This window comes from Molothrus ater, chromosome 5 (genome assembly GCF_012460135.2).
Source record: "Molothrus ater isolate BHLD 08-10-18 breed brown headed cowbird chromosome 5, BPBGC_Mater_1.1, whole genome shotgun sequence".
Classification (NCBI taxonomy): domain Eukaryota; kingdom Metazoa; phylum Chordata; class Aves; order Passeriformes; family Icteridae; genus Molothrus; species Molothrus ater.
In genome coordinates, this window is record NC_050482.2 from 54,923,383 (window position 1) to 54,941,971 (window position 18,589).

General features: G+C 41.6%; 1 protein-coding gene and 1 long non-coding RNA gene across 2 annotated transcripts in view; one reads left to right on the top strand and one right to left on the bottom strand.

Moving 5' to 3' along the window:
• Positions 1-287: 287 nt before the first annotated feature.
• Positions 288-15,349, top strand: LOC118700426 (uncharacterized). The gene is made up of 4 exons (XR_008508397.1): positions 288-379; positions 12,698-12,838; positions 14,232-14,487; positions 14,612-15,349. It is a non-coding gene; the product is annotated as an uncharacterized LOC118700426 (long non-coding RNA).
• NTF3 (neurotrophin 3) overlaps positions 13,624-18,589 on the bottom strand; it is a 47,673-nt gene continuing 42,707 nt past the window's right edge. Inside the window, exon 2 of the mRNA XM_036404891.2 lies at positions 13,624-14,777. Within this exon, the coding sequence (XP_036260784.2) occupies positions 13,983-14,777 (795 nt within the window). The 3' untranslated portion in view covers positions 13,624-13,982. The remainder of the gene's footprint in view (positions 14,778-18,589) is intronic.

Genomic DNA, 18,589 nt, shown 5'->3' on the forward strand with positions numbered 1-18,589 from the left:
AGCTGTAACAAGTACTCTGCTTGAGCATGCCCTCCCTGGGTAACTTTGTTCACATCAGTAAATCGAGTCCTGCAGGCTTGTGCAGAGCTGCACAGACTGAAGTCCACAGCAGTTCTCACATGCTTAAAGACATGCTTCAGTATTTCCAGTACCAGGGCCTGCCTTCTCCCGGTGGGGAATTGTGTTCTTCCAGAGGCTTTTGTCCCAGTGTGCTTGTGGAAATCTGTCCCTTTAAGTCTTGCAGGGCTGAACGGCTCCAGTCTTCCCGTAGCCATTTTGCAAGTGCTGACTGTTGGGTGCGTGTTCTGGTTAGTCCCTGTCCTGGTTTTCCACATGCCTCTCTTTCTACCTCTGCAGCTCACAAAATGCCTCACCAGAGGTAAGTCTGTCTTTTCTTTTGTGTTTGATCATGGTAAAAATGCTGTAACACGTTGTTTGTGGTATGAATGTCCATAGCTTTGAAAAATTCTCTGTTCTTTTTTACTGAAGAGCAGGGTCTGTTCCAGGATGCAGCACTTTGCCAGAGTACACTGATTAAGGAGACTTCTGAAGGCTCTTTCTTTTGCAATCTGAAGGGGTATTTTTGTTTTTCTCTGTAGCTCAGGCAGCTTCACTGTCAGTGGTAAATGCTTTAAACAGGTGCCAGACAGGTGCTCTGTTTATTGCATAAATAAAATTCATTTTGCAGTAGTCTTGGATTTGAAAATATAAGGCAGAGGTATTAGCTGAAGGTAGCACGTAGGTGAAGAAAATATGATATGTCAAACAAATATCAATTCTCAGACCTCTGTCATGCACTGAGTCACTAAACAGCAGCACTGAATGTTGACACCCTTGATACATTCCATATTATGTCAGCTAAAAATCTGGATGCCACTGAATGGTTTAAAACTAGTTCCTGGAGAGTAATATGTAATCATACTGTGATAATGAGTATACTGAAATAATAACTTTGAAATAATAAAGAGTAGTATTTGCAAGAAAAGGAAGTGAATTTGGAAGCCTGATTTCCATCAGAAAACAAAAGTTTTAATTGAAAGAGCTGACAGGCTTGCCTACAAAAAAATATAACAGCGGGGGATCTACAGAATCTTTCTCTATGAATGTGGTTAGCCTGCAGGAAATTCATACGTAAGCTCAGGAATCTACCCTTTTCTTCTGGAATGCCAACAGCTAATCCTGGGGAAAAATGTGAGCAGTGGCTATTACATCATAAAGCAGCCAGTTACACTGCAAGATGACAGTCATTTTCTGCTTTATGCCTCTTCCAAGCCTCGCAGGGGATTTAGGAAGAGCTTTTAAGACTGTAAGATAGAAAACTGCAGAAGCTGTTCCTGTTCTTAATTTGTCATGTACCACAGTCTGGAAAAAAAAATCTAAAAGGGGCAATGGTGGAGAATGCCAAGCTGGCAGAAAGCAGAGTGCAGGGATGCAGACAGAATCAGTTGCCTATGTCCTGTGCTACTACAAAATGTGATGCTTGGGAAGTGCTGAGTGTTTTCAGATCCTGACCCTGGATCTTGTGACCTGTGATTCTTCTGTGGTGGTTTGAGTGTTTGCAGAGCTCATCCCCAAGGAGAGGTGCTGCTGACAGATGCAGCATTTAACCCCTTGCAACAGCTGTGGCTACATTGTGCCTGCCTTGTGTGGGTTATGCTTCTGAACTGACATGGAGGAGAGCTCTGCAATCCTGAAATGTAGCACACTTCAGTCTGTGCACTGCCTTGGGCCAGCCACTACCTACACAGAAGCTCAAAATCCCAGGATTGCTCAGGCTGGAAGGGACCACAGAAAGGCAGCTGGGCCCACCTCCCTACTCAAGCAGGGCCATCCCACAGCACAGGGCACAGGATTGTGTCCAGAGGGGTCTGGAATATCCCCAGTGAGGAGACTCCACACCCTCTCTGGATAATCTTTTCAGTGCTTGGTCACTGCCCAGGGAAGAAGTTCTGCCTCCCCTGCCTGTTCTTCTGGTGCCATTGCTGGGCCCCTGGAGCAGAGCCTGGGCCCTGCTCAGAGCCCTCCCTGCAGACAGGGACACCCAGGGCTGAGGGCCCCTCTCAGCTGGGGCTCCTCTCCAGGCTGGACAGGCCCAGCTCCCTCAGCCTTTCCCTGCCAGAGATGCTCCAGGCCCTAAATCATCTCTTCAGCCTCTGCTGGCCCTGCTCCACAAGCTCCATGTCCCTGCTGTCCTGAGGAGCCCAGAGCTGGACACAGCACTGCAGATGTGCCTCACAGGGCTGGGCGGAGGGGCAGGATCACTCCCTGAGCTGCTGGCAATGCTCTTCCCAATATACCCGCGGACACCACTGACCTTCTCGTCCCCAGGGCACTGCTGGCTCATGGACAGTTGCAGCAGTCCTAAATGGTGGGGCCAGGTTTTGTCCTTGGAGCAGTGGAAATGGTTCAGCTGGACACTGGGGCAGAATGGGAGTGCTCATCCCTGCAGGATCTGACATGCCCCTGGGTTTTGTGAATTCCTTCAAACACCATCAGCAATGGAGGCTGCTTTCTCAGCTGCCTGCTTTTGGCGCAGGTGCTGTAGGAAAATTTTTCTGTGTACTTGCAGCCCAAATGTTGCCTTTACAGGCAGTAGAAATCATTGTCTGGTGCAGAAGAGATGCCTGTTCCCAAGTGCATGCAAAGATGTTTTGATGTGCTGCCTTCCTACTCCTTGGCTTGTGTTATAGGAACAACATCAATATAGTGGGAAATCCTTTTAAAACGTCTAATATTTCATTGTTTCTTTGAAGACTGCTGCCCTGGCCTGTGGGACAGAGCTGTGCTGCCATCTCAGAGGAATGTGGCCCTGCCTTTTTCCACATGTAGCCATCCTGGCTGAGGGCCTGTACTGATCAAGAAGACGGTGCCTTTCCATTCAACCACCTTTCCCTCAACCATGGAGGAGAACTTTGTTCTGCCTTGCTGTCCAGCTGTTATTTTACAGCTCTGTGTTCCCAGATTAAGGAACTGGTTAGCGCTTTCCCACTTAATCTGTGTGGGTGGCCTGCAGCTCCTTGGCACCAGCTAACACTTAATCTCGGTCAGTCTTCCAGAGCTGGTTGATCCTGTCACCTGCCCAGCCCAGCAATGGATCATTGTCTTGCACCCAATTCATCATCTCTATTGCAAACTGCACATTTGAGGATTGGCATTTTGTCCCCACTGCCAAATGTCCAAAGGAGTTGTCTCTTCCACCCCCCTTGCTCTCTCTTCTACCTCATTTGAAGCCATTTATCCTGGGATTTCCATCTCTGTCCTATGAGCTCTTTTATTTTTGGTCAGTGTCGACAGCTTTAACTTCATTTTCAGAGCTCACACTTGTGCTGAAAGCACCTGGGACTTCCCCTTTACAGAATATCTTAATTTGAAATGCTGCGATTTGTAGGTAACCCATGCTAGGAACAAGTCTTCCAGCCCACTGGAGGCTTCTGGAATTACAGAGTAGGTCCATTAAAAAAACCCAACAAATTAAAACTCACATGAGGTAAAAGGGAATCTATAACTATATAAATGTATATTTACCTGTGATGAGAAATTCTATTTTTTACTATTTTAAGGGAAAATTAATTCCATTAAGCACTAGACTCATGTTTTCTGGGCACTTCACTCCATCAGTCCCAAAAATCCCTCTCATTCAGCCCAACCCCCTTTCTCCTCATAGGTATTTCCTACTTTTAGCCTGTCAGTGCATGTTGGATCAGGAGGCAGACAAAGTGGTCTGCAAATAAGATTGTGATCCTGACAGAAAATGAGTGTATATCCTTATTTGTCCTTCTTTTTAAGTCTTTGATGGAATTCACCACTCCCTAAGACAGGGGTGCCCATCCCGCAGCATCCAAGCTGTTTCCAGCTGGCCAAAAAATTCATCTCACAGTCTGGTTTTGGCCACCTTTCCTTAGAGTCCTCCACATTTGATTGACAGACTAATAAATTCATCTGGAGAACTAATAAGAACAGAACAAGAAGTTAGCTGGGAGGGAAGAGAGATGTGAAGGCAAGTGTTAGTGCTGTCCTGACAGCAGTTTGCCAGCTGCAGTGACAGATACTGGTTCTTTTCTTTTAACACCTCTGGACCTCCACAGTGAAGGATCTCACCTACCCTGACATTAAGGATGACATTAAACTGCATTTAAATCTGTGTGTTTGCTCGAAATTTCCCATAAATTTTTGGAGCCGTCTAACAAGGACTTGGAAAAGCGTAGGACTTTATTGTAGCAACTTGCTTGATGGGGTATATGGATGGTAGGAGGGATAAATTCACCTGCAGTTGTAGCAGCCTTCAAGCAGGTATTGGAATAAGAGATACAAGACAAGGAGATCATTAGCTAAAAGATTTTCTGTTTCCTCAGCATCTTTTAGAAAGTGCTGCTGTCAAACCCCTCACTTGGAGGGAAGTGTTCAATTTGCCTTCAGACATTGATGTGAGCACATCAGTCACTGAATTGGCCTTGATAACTTCACCCTAGCTGTTCCCACAGTTATCCAGACTTTTCCCCCTGGCATTCCCAGTTATCTCTGCATGTAACGGACTTCCCTTTCCCCAGTACCCCGTGCAAGCAATTGGAATGACTTTTTCAAGGAAGAATTTGTGAAGTGCTGCCAAACACTTTGCTGCTAATTTTTGTGCTTTGATTTCTAAAAACAATGAATGATCAGTTTTTTTGGTGTGTTCTTTTCATTGTCCTATAAATCCATGTTGTTTTATTGACCATGGTTCAATTATCAAGCACATAACTCAGGACCCACTAGAAGTTTTTTGAAGTTTTTTGCAAATTTCCATGGTTTTTGGATCAAGCCTTAAATGCTAACAGATTATCTTTTGTACTTCTTCTTCTGGGAGTTTAAAGCAAAATTTGCAGGATGGGAACTAAGGGGCTTGATCATATTATTGTTCCATTTGGGGTTTTCTTAGTCAACAACTATAAGTTCCAGGAATAAAATCACTAATGAATCTTATTATTACCCTGATCCCTAAAAACATTTGAGCATGGGCTCAGTTTTAAGCATGGGGTTAATCTTACCAACTTCTTGACAACTCTTTTTCCTTTAAAACTGGACATGAACTTATTATGGGTTATTTTGGATCAAGACTTACACAAGCAATTAGAGTGAATTAAATCCACTTTAATGCAGACCAAGCTATGGAACTGTCTCTCAGTAAATCCTGATTGTGGTTATGGGATGTTTTTTTTTGGTTTTTTTTTGAGAATGAATCTATAAACCACTCCTACAGACACTATTAGCAGAGACCCACTAAGAGCTTTAAGCACAAAAATCTCCCTGACCGCAGAATTTCAGCTGAAGCTGTTATATTTTATTTTGTTGGGAAATGAATGGATTTTGCAAGGCAGAGGGGGGTGAACCTTCTAGGAGAAAAAAACCCCAATTATTGCTATTATCAAAGGTCAGCTTATTTTTTTCCCTAAGTTTGCAAACTTCTGGATTTCGTTTTTCCTCATTTTCTTCTTTTCTCTGCTAAAGTTGGGGTTTTTTTAAGCTCTAGTTTTGGCTTTCCAGTGAATTTCTTTATATCAGCTTTTGTGTTATTGTTTGTATTCACACCTCCTAAACTGTAGCTATTCACTCATGGAGCCTGCACTGTTCCCACTGAGCAAACCATTGCTTGGGGCAATGGAATATTTAGTAAACACTTCATGAGAGAATGGATGACCTCAGGGCTGACAGAAGTGGACACTTCAGATTACATTTAGAAACTGTAAAATCTCTGGTATTTATGAAGATTTTATGGAAAAGCGTATGAAGAGAAAAATCTCAAGGAAATTTTCCTAGCCATGAAGTCAAGCTGTATTTGCAAACTGAGCCATTTTTGAAGGCTGGTAGAGGCATCAAAATTCAGGACATGATGCTTAACCATGATCAACCATTTCAGTTTATTTCAGGTTGTAGTTCTGGAATGTTTCTAATGTAGCAAATTTTATCATGCTAATTATGCTCAGTAATACCTACTGAAAAATGCCTGGGAAAGCCAAAACCATGATGTCTCTGGTGAACTAAAAAGAAACTCACTTGGGCATCACTGTTCAACAGAACTAGGATCTTTGTCTTTGCTCCAAATATACTGCTGTTGCCTAAAACAATTTTGTTTCTGAACAAGAGCATCTTCACTGAGCCTTCAGAGTGTACATTCTACCTTCATCTCGCATCATTCTTGTGCTGGCAGTAGTTACAGATTTCAGAATTTAATTCTGAATGCCAGTACCTGCACATCTAACTTTGATTTCTTATCATTTGTTCAGACAAAACCAGACCACTGAAGTTCCATCTGAAGCAAGAATCAGAGTTGATGTTGAATTCTCTGCATTGTGGTTCTCAGGAAAGATTGCTTAGCTGGTGGCATGAAAAACCCCTAGGGTGCCTAGTGAGCAGCATTGAGTCAGTCTGAGAGCTGTCAACAATATCGCTCTGAGCAGGGCAGAGGTAATTTAAAGCATGGAAGTGTAGGTCCTATAATCTATCCCATTAACTAATTCCATTGGCATCCATCCCCGAATTTCATGGGGCAGCAGCAACATGGCACACAGAAATTGAGAGTCTGATCTCTCACAGAGCCCACCACCTGCTTTCAAATGTCACAGATGTAATTCCAAGCTTTATTGTATCAGTAAAAACTGGGACTGATCCCACTGAAGTCAGACATTAAACCTGCATGAGATCAGAATAAAGCTGAGTATTTATTAGTTCTTTATGTGACTTAGATTCTTTTCACTATTCATATAATTTTTCCTGTACATTCTGAATTCCAATATACTGTTCAACAGCAATTACTGCTAAAAAATCCCACCAGATTTTGCCTTTCATTTTGTGTGGACCAAGTCCAGACCATTGCAGCACTGGCTTGATATTTCTTAAAGTTGGTTTATGAAATGGCATTATGGATCCTTCTCCTTGAGATCCCATGGAGGGAGGTGAAGGGCATGCCCTGGATCAGCCTCTGTAATGATCGAGTTGTCCTTAAGCTGCCTTTGCCTGACTGTTGTGAATGGAGAAGTGTGTTCTGCAGCTATTCTGTCACTGCTCTCCGTTTTTGTGCCACTGACACCCTCGAATCTCCCTGGGCATTCAGGAAAAGAGAGGAAGGAGCCACAGGGATTTCTGAGCTCCTCTCTTCAAACCAGGTTCTGTACTGAGGTGCTTTTCATTGTCACTCACATGCAAATTCTCCCTGCATCAGGCTCTCTGTCAGGAAACTTCACCACATAATTTTGTAGTGAAGGGAAAATAGATCACTGAAAAACTCTGCTCAATGAGAATTTTCTTCTTTCTCCCTAAGTTCTATTCTCCAGTGCCCTCATATCCCTCTGAGAAAACTACAGGCAGAAGGCCCTTTCTCAGAAACCCATATCTTCCATTTCTGCAGAAAAAAAAAATTAAAAAAAGCCATGGGATTTTGAGACAAAACTGTTCCCATGAGAATGCCCTCTTGCATAATTGCTGTTATCTGATTATGGTGGGAGAAGGGATTTTTTTCACCTTTACCCCCGCCTAGGACAAGTATGATGTCCTGACGCCAAGTCTCAGGAATCCAGGATTATTGACCTAAGGAATAAATGCCTCTGAGTCAGATCCCAGGATCAGAAGGATCCTGAGGGCTGCATTTTATATGTTTGTGGGATGTAGTTTTCAAGGAGGTCATGTAATAATTATTGCCCCATCCATCTCCCACTTCTTTCCATCAACTCTCCAGCTGACCAGATTCTTCCTCCTAACATCTTCAAACATGTGATAGCATGGCATAGACACTGTGAATGTGGCAGCTGAACTCTCACTCTCCGCAGAAAAAAAATTTCCTTCCTGTAGTTTTATCCTTAGGACATAAATTCAGGGATTATGCTCTGACCTGAGATTTGGCTCATCTATTACGGATATTCTGAATGCTCTGTCAGCAGTGTGGAAATGAACAAATTTCTGTTTTCTGAACTTAATGGGAATCACATTGAGTAGATTTGTGCAATAAGAAAGATTATAAAAATTATGCTCCATGTGAGCAGTGGGTTGTGTCACATACAAATCTGACTTGAAATATTTGTAATAACTTGAAAAAAGCTATCATTTGATATTTTAAAACATATTTAATCTCTCTTAGCCGGAGAAACCAATTCTGTTATTTTCACATGTTTGTTTTTACTGTCTGCTGTGCAAACGTGGGACTTGAAACTCTTACATTGCTCAGCAGCTTTACAGCCATGTTTCTGCTTCATTATCCACAAAGATTGCACACCACAAACCTCTACAAGCAGTAAGTTGAGGTGATTATTTTACAAAGTGTGGTGAGTAAAACAAAACCAAGATTTGTATTAAATTCCTCTCTGAGACACTGAGAACATAAATAAGACAGAGGTTATTTGCAGTGCTGGACGCAGTATTTCGCTGCATACTTCCATTTACAGAGTTCTTTTCTTTTGTAAATTGCTGCTAAAGATATGTGTACTGCTCATACCAGACAGTTCAAAATTTATTTTAAAACCTAAATCCCTGGAACTGGACAAAGTAATGAGAAATTTTTATGAACTCATGTTAAAAACTGTGCTTGTTTTGTGTGGTGATAATGCTTCCAACGTGGGCTCCCCCTCATGCATTCAATGTGGATTTAGTATTTTCTGAGCCAAATTTGGCCATCACTTAACGGCTTCATAGTCCTGAGTGCTGAAAACAGGGGCTACCACAGGGTAACTGAGAGCAAGGATTCATCATTTGTGCACAGCGAGTGTGGTTAACTCCTCATCAACACAGAGGGATTAACCCCAATTAATAAAGGTTATTTTGCTTTTGAATTACCGCTACAGATTATCTAATGGTATTTATTTAACCCTTATCATAGCAGGAAAGAGCCTTTCATCTGATGTTACAGTTGAACAGCTGAATTCTCCCTCGCTTTCCAAAATCTCTGCAAGATGTTTGCCACCCAACAGCTCTGACTCCCTGCATGTTTCAACACTTCCTTTGCTTTCCTCACACCCTCCATAGGAATATTTTTGTTTAGAGAAAAGAACCATGTAACCTGCCTCCTGAGCAGTCTCCCCTGGATGGAGGGAGGAGCTGGTCTGTCAATGACTGGTCTGTCAATGACTCCATCTGCTCCCTGTGACACAGGTGAAAAGTGACAATGCACTGTGTTTTGGAGAGGGCCAACGCTGCAACCATGGCAGCCTTTTACAGAAGGTATGCCCAGATTCACACAAGACATGTTTATGTGAACTGAGAAATTGTCCTCTTGCAAAAGATCATCCCTGGAAGTGCTCAAGTATAGGCTGGATGTGGCTCTGAGAAACCTGGTCTAGTGGAACGTGTCCCTGCCCATGGCAGAGGTGTTGGAATGAGATCATCTTTAGCGTCACTCCCAAACTTAAGCATTATAGGATATTCTGGGCATCTGAACCCTTGGAGATGCAGAAAGCAAACCTTGATCACCAGCCCTTGATCATGCAACTCAAGACTGAAATCAGAACAGGAGATGTGTGAAGGTGGATGCAAAGATGGCACAGGGCTGCCTCGTTCTCTCTTTGTTGTCATGTACACAGCCACTTCTCAATCAGCCTGGTCATGATCTCATCTATTGTGTGGATAAGAGCTCCAAAATAGAACCCTGTGATCAAAATGTCCGGGAACATGAGGTCATGACATCAAAAGGCCAGTTCCGTGATGAAAATATGGCTTTCAGGCGCCACTGGCTTCAAAGCTCAGTTCTAAAACAAAGGAGAAATCTATATTTGGGGACATTCATGCAAAGCATTACCACTCATTGTTCATCAGAGGTGCCAAAGCAGCTAGAGATTACCATAACAAAAAAACAAACAAACAAACAAAAAACTCAAAGGGACAAGAAAAAAAAGGAAAGGAAAGAAAACGATCCAGCTCATGAATGTAATGTGCTGCAGGAAAAAAAGACTCCTCCCCACCCCCCCACCCCCCCCCGTTAGAGATTAGCCAAACCATTAAATTAGGGATGTCGTTGCTGGACTCTGCAGTCACCTGCCCAGAACTGCAGGGACCCACAGTGGTAGCAAGTGGCCAACTTTCCCGGGAAAGTTTTTTGTTATCCTCATATTGCTTGGTTTTTTTACACCACATCTGTGCTTGCTTCGTCATTCTGCCATCTGCTGTAACAAAATACAGACAAAGCATTTCAGAGAACAACCCCTCCACACTTTAAAATGCTCCAAGCTGGAGTACAGCCTTTTAACTTCTTACAAGCTCTAGTGCTTTTTATCTGATTCTACTCCTCTTCCTCCTCTTCCTCCTCCTGCCCATATCCATGATGAACTACACATGGTTAGCAAGCACGGAGAGCACAGAATCCCATTGCTTTTGCCACAATGTTTCTATTAAATGAAACAAATGTTCCTGTGCTTGACTTCACTGCGCAAACGTTTGCATTTGCCAAGAGGTCAGAGATAGCCGGTCATTATCATGAAATTTTTAATTTTGAAACTCCCAATCAGGCTTGTTTCCTGTTTAGTATTGTCTGCAGATACACAATGCAAAAGCCTCGGGTTGCTAAAGAATTGAAATAACAGAGTATGAGCAGAGTGGTTTTGAGCACACACTCTGTAAAGTCCAGTCAAAGTTTCTTCCTGGTGCAGCCGCACAAATCTCTTGGTAGCAGTAAACTCTCTGCACAGACTTCATTCCTGAACACATGTTCAAAGGTGATAAAATAAATGCAGATGGTTTTCCAAAACCTCAGTGGAGCATTTTTTGCTGTTACTAAATGGACTGGAAAAAAACTAGTGGGAAAAAGCAGAGAAAATACATTTTGACACAGACAGGCAATTTCAGAATAGCATTTGGTCATTTGGGAGAAAATCTAAATATAATGTGTGTTTATAATGATCTATTGGCAAAACAATATTGACAGAGCATCTGAGCTGCCTAATGGAAGTGATTTTTAGAATCCTTAAATTAAACTGGCGTTGAGAGCTGAATATTTTGTTTAATTACTTAACACAAACAAAAAAAAAGTTGGATATGAATTTTGAATTCATTGTGCCATGACCAAAGTCGGCAATAAAACCGTCCCTGGCTACAGTGAAAAGAGAATTAGACCTTAACAAATTTATTACAGCCTTTGTTTACAAACTCGTTACAAAATTATACAGCACCTTATGCATACACAGGATTTACAGGAAAGTGTTACTGATGTATGGGATTGCTTTGCTCTCTGGTCGAGATCTTCAGGTTTTTCTTCAGTTGGGGCCTGATCCAGATTACACCAGAGAAGGTGAGATTTTTTTTTTTTTTCCCCATTGACTTTAGTGGAAGCTGGATCAGATCCAGAGGGTAACACTTCCACTCATTGTTTTCCTGGGATGGGAAAGGGGCAGCCAGTCTAATAACTGTACACACCACATTCTGTTCTCATCTCATGTGTTTCAGATGACAGGCATATTTACTCTGAGATATTTTTGCTGGCTGCTTGTAAAATACTTGTTAAAGTCAAGAGTCAAAGACCAGTTCCTGTTACTGGATTTACAGTGGAAAATGACAAATGGCTTTCTTTGAACCCTTAAGGAATGAACCTCCCTTGATTTTCAGTGAGCATAAAAAAAAAAGGCATTAGAATCAACTCTGATGTTGTCTATATTGTTATAGAGCTATGTTTTCTTCTCTGTCTTCAACAGATCTTCTCTGGATTTACAGTAGCAAAATCTGGAGAAATGGATTTATGTAAACAAAAGTGACATCCACACTGCCAAACAAGGCAGTTTCTGATTAATGGGATTGGTCTCCTTACCTCCTCTTCTCACGTGGAGATAGGCCTATGTGGCACAGTGAAACAAGGAGATCTCTAAAGTTAGTGATCCATAACTATATAAGCTCTCAATTGCTCCCAGCATCTGCAAATGATCTTTATTTGGGAACTCAGGGTGTAAAATCAAGCTTTTAATTTACAAAAAAATCCAGTGTGGCAGAACTCTGAAAAATATGCTTATTCCCCCAAGCCAAAATGGTTAGTAAAAACTTAAACTTTCCTACTGGGAAAAGTAGCAAAAGCTCTGTGGGGTTGGGGTTTTTTTCTTTTTAACATTTTTGCCAAGAAATGAGAAATATTCTAATCAGATCTATCAGATACTGACTTCCTTGTTATATTACATCCTCTCATTTTAATGACTGCCTTGGTATTGAACCTCTGAAGTGGTTATTGCTTGAAGCAAAGTTAGGATTTAGTGCTGAAAGTGATGATATTTCCTGTGAGGTAAATACCCTGGCTTCATGCTGAGAATTGAGATGGTTCTCAAAAGCTTTGCTTCTGGCCTCCCCTGAAGAAAATACCCACGTGCTCTAACCTGGCTTTCCAGGACAGGACTGTTCCATTGCTTGGCCTCAAGGCAACCTGTCCAGCTCCCTGGTGGTTTTATGGTGTGTAGCGCTCTCTGTAAGGGATTAGGGGATACCCGTTTGCTGCCTTTCATGGCCTGTTGCATGTTTGAAGCTGGTTTCAAGGGGTGAAAGCTGCATGAGCAAAGGCATCCTGCAGCGTCATGTTTGAGGGCTCTGATCTCATTTCCATTTGTGATGCTGAACACGCTACGGCAGCAGAGGCTATAGCTGTAAACCCCTCAGAAAATAAATGAGGGTAAAACTTTCTGAATAGCTGGTATTTCCCAGCCCTAGCTGTGGGTTAGATCTATCTGGACATGGATAACATGCGGCTCAATCTGAATTCTGTTCCTAGACATGAACTCTCATTTGCTTCCTGGGAGTGGGATCCCAACCAGGGCATTGCACAGCTAACGTGTAATGGGACATCTCTTCAAGTAGTGTCATTATTCCTGTCATCAGTGGAGCTACATCACAATCCACAGAAGACTCTGAGGTAAATACACGCTAGCACATTTGTCTCTCCTAAGCAACAACTCATATGTTTAATTGGGGAGCTTCAGTGTAACTATAGGCTTCATGGATTTTAGCCACCATCCATTTCACGTTCCTGTGAAAGGTACCAGGTTTCTCAAGCAGTTCAACACAATTTTCCCCCTGTGAAAGATGGAGAATGGATCGCTGAGAAGAAGGAAACCTTCGTACGGGCTTGTGGCTTTGATATCCATGCCAGGATATTGCATCTTTCTTTACTACAATGTGCAAGCCAATGACTCTTTTAAGGTTAAGACACTCCCAGCTTTTTTTCTAATTTAAAAACTCAGAGAGGAATGATCCAACAATGCAAGCAGAAGATAATTGATTCATGTGAGGAGGAAGAGGCTGATCACAACAAACCATCTTTTATGTATTATATTAATGATCCATTTAGATCAGTTCTTGACTTCAGCAGGTTTTGGCTACAAATATTTCAGAATTTTCATATTTTTTCAATGATGCACTGGCAGCATTAGAAACAGTTGCAAAACAAATGTGCTTCCTAAACACAAATGGATGTTCCTGGATTATTAGCAGCCATTCTCAATTGCTATCAGAGGGAAAATGGTCATTTCACTGGCAAAACTGGCCTAACACACAGAAACTTTATTTTAGGGCTACCTGATGCCTGAAAATTTGACATCATCTGCAGGCTGCAATGTGTATTTTGGTCCATTTTTTTTTTGGTGGTGAGGAGTCAACACTGCAGATCCAATTAAATATGAATGTATAGAGCAGGGAATATAAATATGTACACAAGTCTTGGCATTGATCCGATTTTTAACAAGTTTACTAAATGACAGTCACTGGTTTGACAATACTGAATGAAAAATACTGATTTTACAGATTTTACAGGAAGGTTAAGGTATGCTGCCACCAAGCAGTGTCACAAACATAGTCTAAAAAACCCCGGAGTTGGCCACAGTAGAGGCACACACCCTTTGCTCTTTTTTATTGAGAGAGAAAGCTTATATACTGTAGATTTGCTGAAGTTTAATAAATAAGGTCAACTTATAATATATATAAAACAATATAAACATTTATATGCTACATGCGTATCATATAATTTAAAGTAATAATTTATATAGCAAAGAGATGCAGATCTATGTTCTTCCTATTTTCCTGGACAAGGCACACACACAGGAGGTGTCTATCCGTATCCACCTCCAGCCCACCAGTTTGTTGTTTTCTGAAGTCAGTGCTCTGACATAAGTTTGGGATGTCTTGCATTGTGAGTTCCAGTGCTTGTCATCAATGCCACGGCAGCCATTTTTTACAGGCTTGGCCTCTTTACACCTCGTTTCATAAAAGTATTGTTTAACTGGAGAGTTGCCCGTTTTAATTTCTCCCAGAACAGTCACCTGGTGTCCCCTGATGTCGATGGCGGAGGATTTGTCCGTGACCCACAAGCTTTCACTGTCACAAACGGAGTATTCCCCCCGGTGGCCCCTGTGCTCTGCATACCTCTTCCGCCGGGAGGTTCTGTTCACCACCACGGAATTCCCGATGTAATCCTCCATGAGGTACAGGGGCGGCGGCTCCAGCGGCGTGTTGTCACTCAGAAGGACTCGGGGAGAATTGTAGCGTCTCTGCTGCCTCAAGAGATCTGTATCCACTGAGAAAACTGGCTGGAAGTCTGATTTCACATTTTCCTCTCTGTCTATGTCTTGCTGAGTGTCTGTTTTCTGCACTGTGTTTTGATAGTTTTCCTTAATGTCTACCATCTGCTTAGAAAGCTTGTTTTTTAAAATGTCTGCCTGAATGAGTTTAATAATAAGAGAATTTATCGAATCTTCTGGCAAACTCCTTTGATCCATGTTGGAAGACTGGATGCCACGAAGGTAAGTGAGAAATATCACATAAAACAAGATGGACATCACCTTGTTCACCTGTAAGATCTGCAAAGAAACAGAGAGTCAATGTTAAAACAGTCCAAGAGGGAGATTTGCTAGAGGCTGTAAACATGAAAATTGGGATTTTTTTAGTTACATCTATGTTACTAAGATATGAGACATATATAGAGGTATGGAAACAGGCTGTGTGTTTCTTTGAAGATTCTATTTGTTATACTTTACAATGAATGCGAACTCTCTTCTGAATTTTTTTTTCAATATTTCATCTATATTTTAGGCCGTGCTTTTCCCCTTTCCATGCATAGTGGCATATATATCAGTTAAGCCCTTTCTCTGCAGAGGTAGGTAGTTCTTGGGATAGCATGGCCTGGGCTTGGCAGCAGAGAGAGGCCAAGTTACTTCCACAGAGGTTATTCCACAGAGAAGTTTAGTTTCAAACTTGCAGGATCATGCACAGTAGAAAACTGTCTCACTATGTAAAATGAAAAAGTTCTGACTTTGTTAACTGTTGTCAGGTTTTGTGTGCTGAGATCGCTCAGACCCATCTAATTCATATTTATTAAGTGGCTTCTGTTGAATGTTACCATAAGAAGGAAATAAATCCTGTGTTTCAATAATGCTGTTGTTTTCTTTCTTTCTCTAGTAAGGGAAAGGGTTCCTGAAGGAAAATGATGCAGTCGAATCAGAAAGTGGTTATTAGGCCTCTATAATACAAGTGGGGAATTCAGAAAGACCCAGTGACCCAACTCCTATTTTGTTTTCAGGACTGGTGATCTTTTTTTTTGGTGGTTTTTAAAGAAGTTGCATTTATATAAGGTGAAACAAAACTGACATCAATTAGAAATATTCAAGGACAGATTGAGGACATCCCTCTCCCCACCATCTCCTAAAACTCAAAAATCTTGTTCAATGATTCAGTATTTTGAAAACCATTTCTAAAAGTGTGCTGCTTCTTGGTACTTTGCCATGCGCTGCTCTATATGGCTTCCTGTGGTCTCCTTCTAATTCTACCTTCTGTCCATATTCTAGAAGTTCATTTGTCACTTCTTTTTTAAGCCTTTCTGTGGTCTTGTTTGTGTAGCTGAGAGCCAGGGGCAACTGTCCAGGGAGGACAGATTTTTTTTTTTCCTTGTATATTTGGACACCTCTGTATTTGGTATTATCATTAATATTTAAATTAAATCAATTTTCAATGTAAAATCCTAAGTCATGGATGTGAACCATTCACTAAAGATCATACCTGTTTATAAATTTGCTGCACAAGTAGTGGATTGAAGGAGAAAATACAAAACTCCTCTTAGAGCACCCTCATAGTCTGTGATAAACCCTGACTGTAATACTCCTTCGAATTACTCAGGAAAGCCTTGAATTTGATTTTCCTGCTCTGCAAACACATCCACCATGTGTCAGAGACCTCTGGCATTCTGGGATAAAGGCATGAGTCACAGACCGTGGGACAGTTGGAGTTGGGAGGATCCTCAGGACATCATGTAGGCCAATCTCACTGCTCACAGGAGTATCAGCTAGGGCAGCTTGCGGAGAGCTCTGCCTACTCAGGTCTGGAATATCTCTATGGATGGAGACTCCACAACCTCTAGACAAGCCATTCCAGTGTTTCACCACCCTTAAACTTAACAAAAAATACATTTCATGTATCAGCAGTGTTTCCTATATTTCATTTTTTTCCCATTGTCTTCTGTCCTATCATGGACATGCCTGAGTAGAGCCTGGCTCCATCTTTTTTAATCCCTCCTGTGAGGTATTTCTGCACTTCAATAAAATCCCCCTGGAACTTCTCTTCTGCAGCATGAACAGCCCCAGCTCTGTCAGCCTCTCCTCTTGGTACAGTTGTCCTAATCCTTAATAATTTTCATGGATTTGCTCCTGTACTAAGGAGCTCAGAACAGAACACAGCACTCCAGATGTGCCTCACCAGTGCTGAGATAAGGGGAAGGATTCCCCTCCCTCCTGAACAGAAAATTTTCCAATTAAAAAAAAAAAAAATCACCATTTTCTGCTTAAGCGGGTGAGCCATTTTCTGTTTCAGAAGGCAAAGGAAAAAAAGAAGAAAAAAAATCTTTAGCTGAAGAACCTTCTATCCACTGTAAACAAAACTCTTTTTTGCAAGATTGAGTCTCCACTTTACAGTTTGGAACAGCAGCAATATCAGAGCTACCCTCTGTGGATGTGTGAGCTGTCCTTTTATGGACAAGAAATGTGTTTTCTCCATTCTCAGTTTGTCACAGTGTGAGTTCACCTAAATCTAGACTGTTAGCCTGCAGTAACGTTTTGCTTTTGAGGGGGGAAAAAATCGAAGATGTTCAGTTACCATACAATTACTGTCATACCTGAATAAATACTAACTTAATGTAGATGGATCTCAGAGCCCAGACCTTTTTGTCTGTGCAACTGCTGTGCAATTTTGCCTTCCCTCAGCATAGGATTTTCTTTTAAAAACAGTAAAAATATTATTAAACAGATGTCATTGAGCAGATTTCTTGCAGCATCCAGAATCCACACATGGGATGACACACGAGCCCACAGCATGGTAAGCAAAGCTCTGATATGGCTCAGCCCAAAAGCCAGAAGCATTATTCATGCCAACATGCAGCTGCATGCAATCCCTGCTCTGCTCAGTCTCAAAATTAAGTGGCACTAGCAAAACACACAAGTTGGAGTGTGATGAGGGGGGAAAAATAAGGCTGGAGTTCCTGCAGGCTTTCCTCAATGTCATGCTGCACACAGAAAGGAAGGGCTGGGGACCTGAGAGCCGGAGAAGCTAAAATGAGCTGGTTTTCTTCTCCGTGGAGGAACCTCATTAATGGGAAAAATGTTGAAAAGTGTTTTCCTGAACTTCATGTGAAACGTATTACGGATTTGGTGGGAAAGATGCTAACTTTGAAATTCAACTTGTAGTTTGATTTATTTTGCAGATTATTTGCTGCAAAAGTAAAAAGGTTTTAGAACAAATATTTATATTTTTCTGGGTGCAAAACTTTGAAAAAACCACAAGGATTGGTGAGATTACAATTTTCAGGGAGTTCCTCCAACCTAGCAGGTTCATAAGTGCTGTTCAGAAGTTCCAGTCCATGACTAAAAATTGTCAGGCTGTCGATGAAGTCCAGCACCTCAGAGTATGTCTACAGCACTATTTTAGATAGGAGAAATGAGTGTTATTGGAAAACTCCAGCTGGTTTATGGCCTTGTCTGTAATGTGGTTATAAGACACATTAAAAGTATATTTGTTTGCAGGTCTGGGGAGTATTGCATTTGATGAATGGCTCTTTGCCCAAAATGGAACGTTGTGCCTGTCTGAACTGCAGATAATTTGAGATTTATTTGGCATGTGTGTTGTTAAATCTGTAAAAAGGAGAGAAAAATGTAAAACATTAAAATGTCTATCTTTTCATATTTTCAAAGCAAATAATTCTGGTGTTTCTGGCCATGCCTCCAGAAATTCCACAATGCAAATCACAAAGCAGAACAAATGCTTTCTCAGTGCAGACCAGTGAGTAAATTATCTATAGAGGGGACTCAGACTTGGGGGCATGATTTCGGCATATGTGTCCTGTCTGAGGGAATACTGACTCAAATTCCAGGTTCCTGGAGGGCCTAGGATTCTGTGAACCTCAGCAGAAGCTACTTCATCACAAGCAGCTCTTTCTCTGGCCTTTTGGAGAATGGTCTAAAAATCTCCCAAGAATTAAATCCTTCATGTGACCTTTTCTGCTCTTTCATTGGGATTTTTTTGTTTTGTTTTGTTTTGTTTTTCAATTCAGATTGTTAGATTGTTCATTACAAGTGGAAAGATTTTGCCCAAGTGAAATTATTTTCCTTGGTTAGGTGATGCTAGTGAG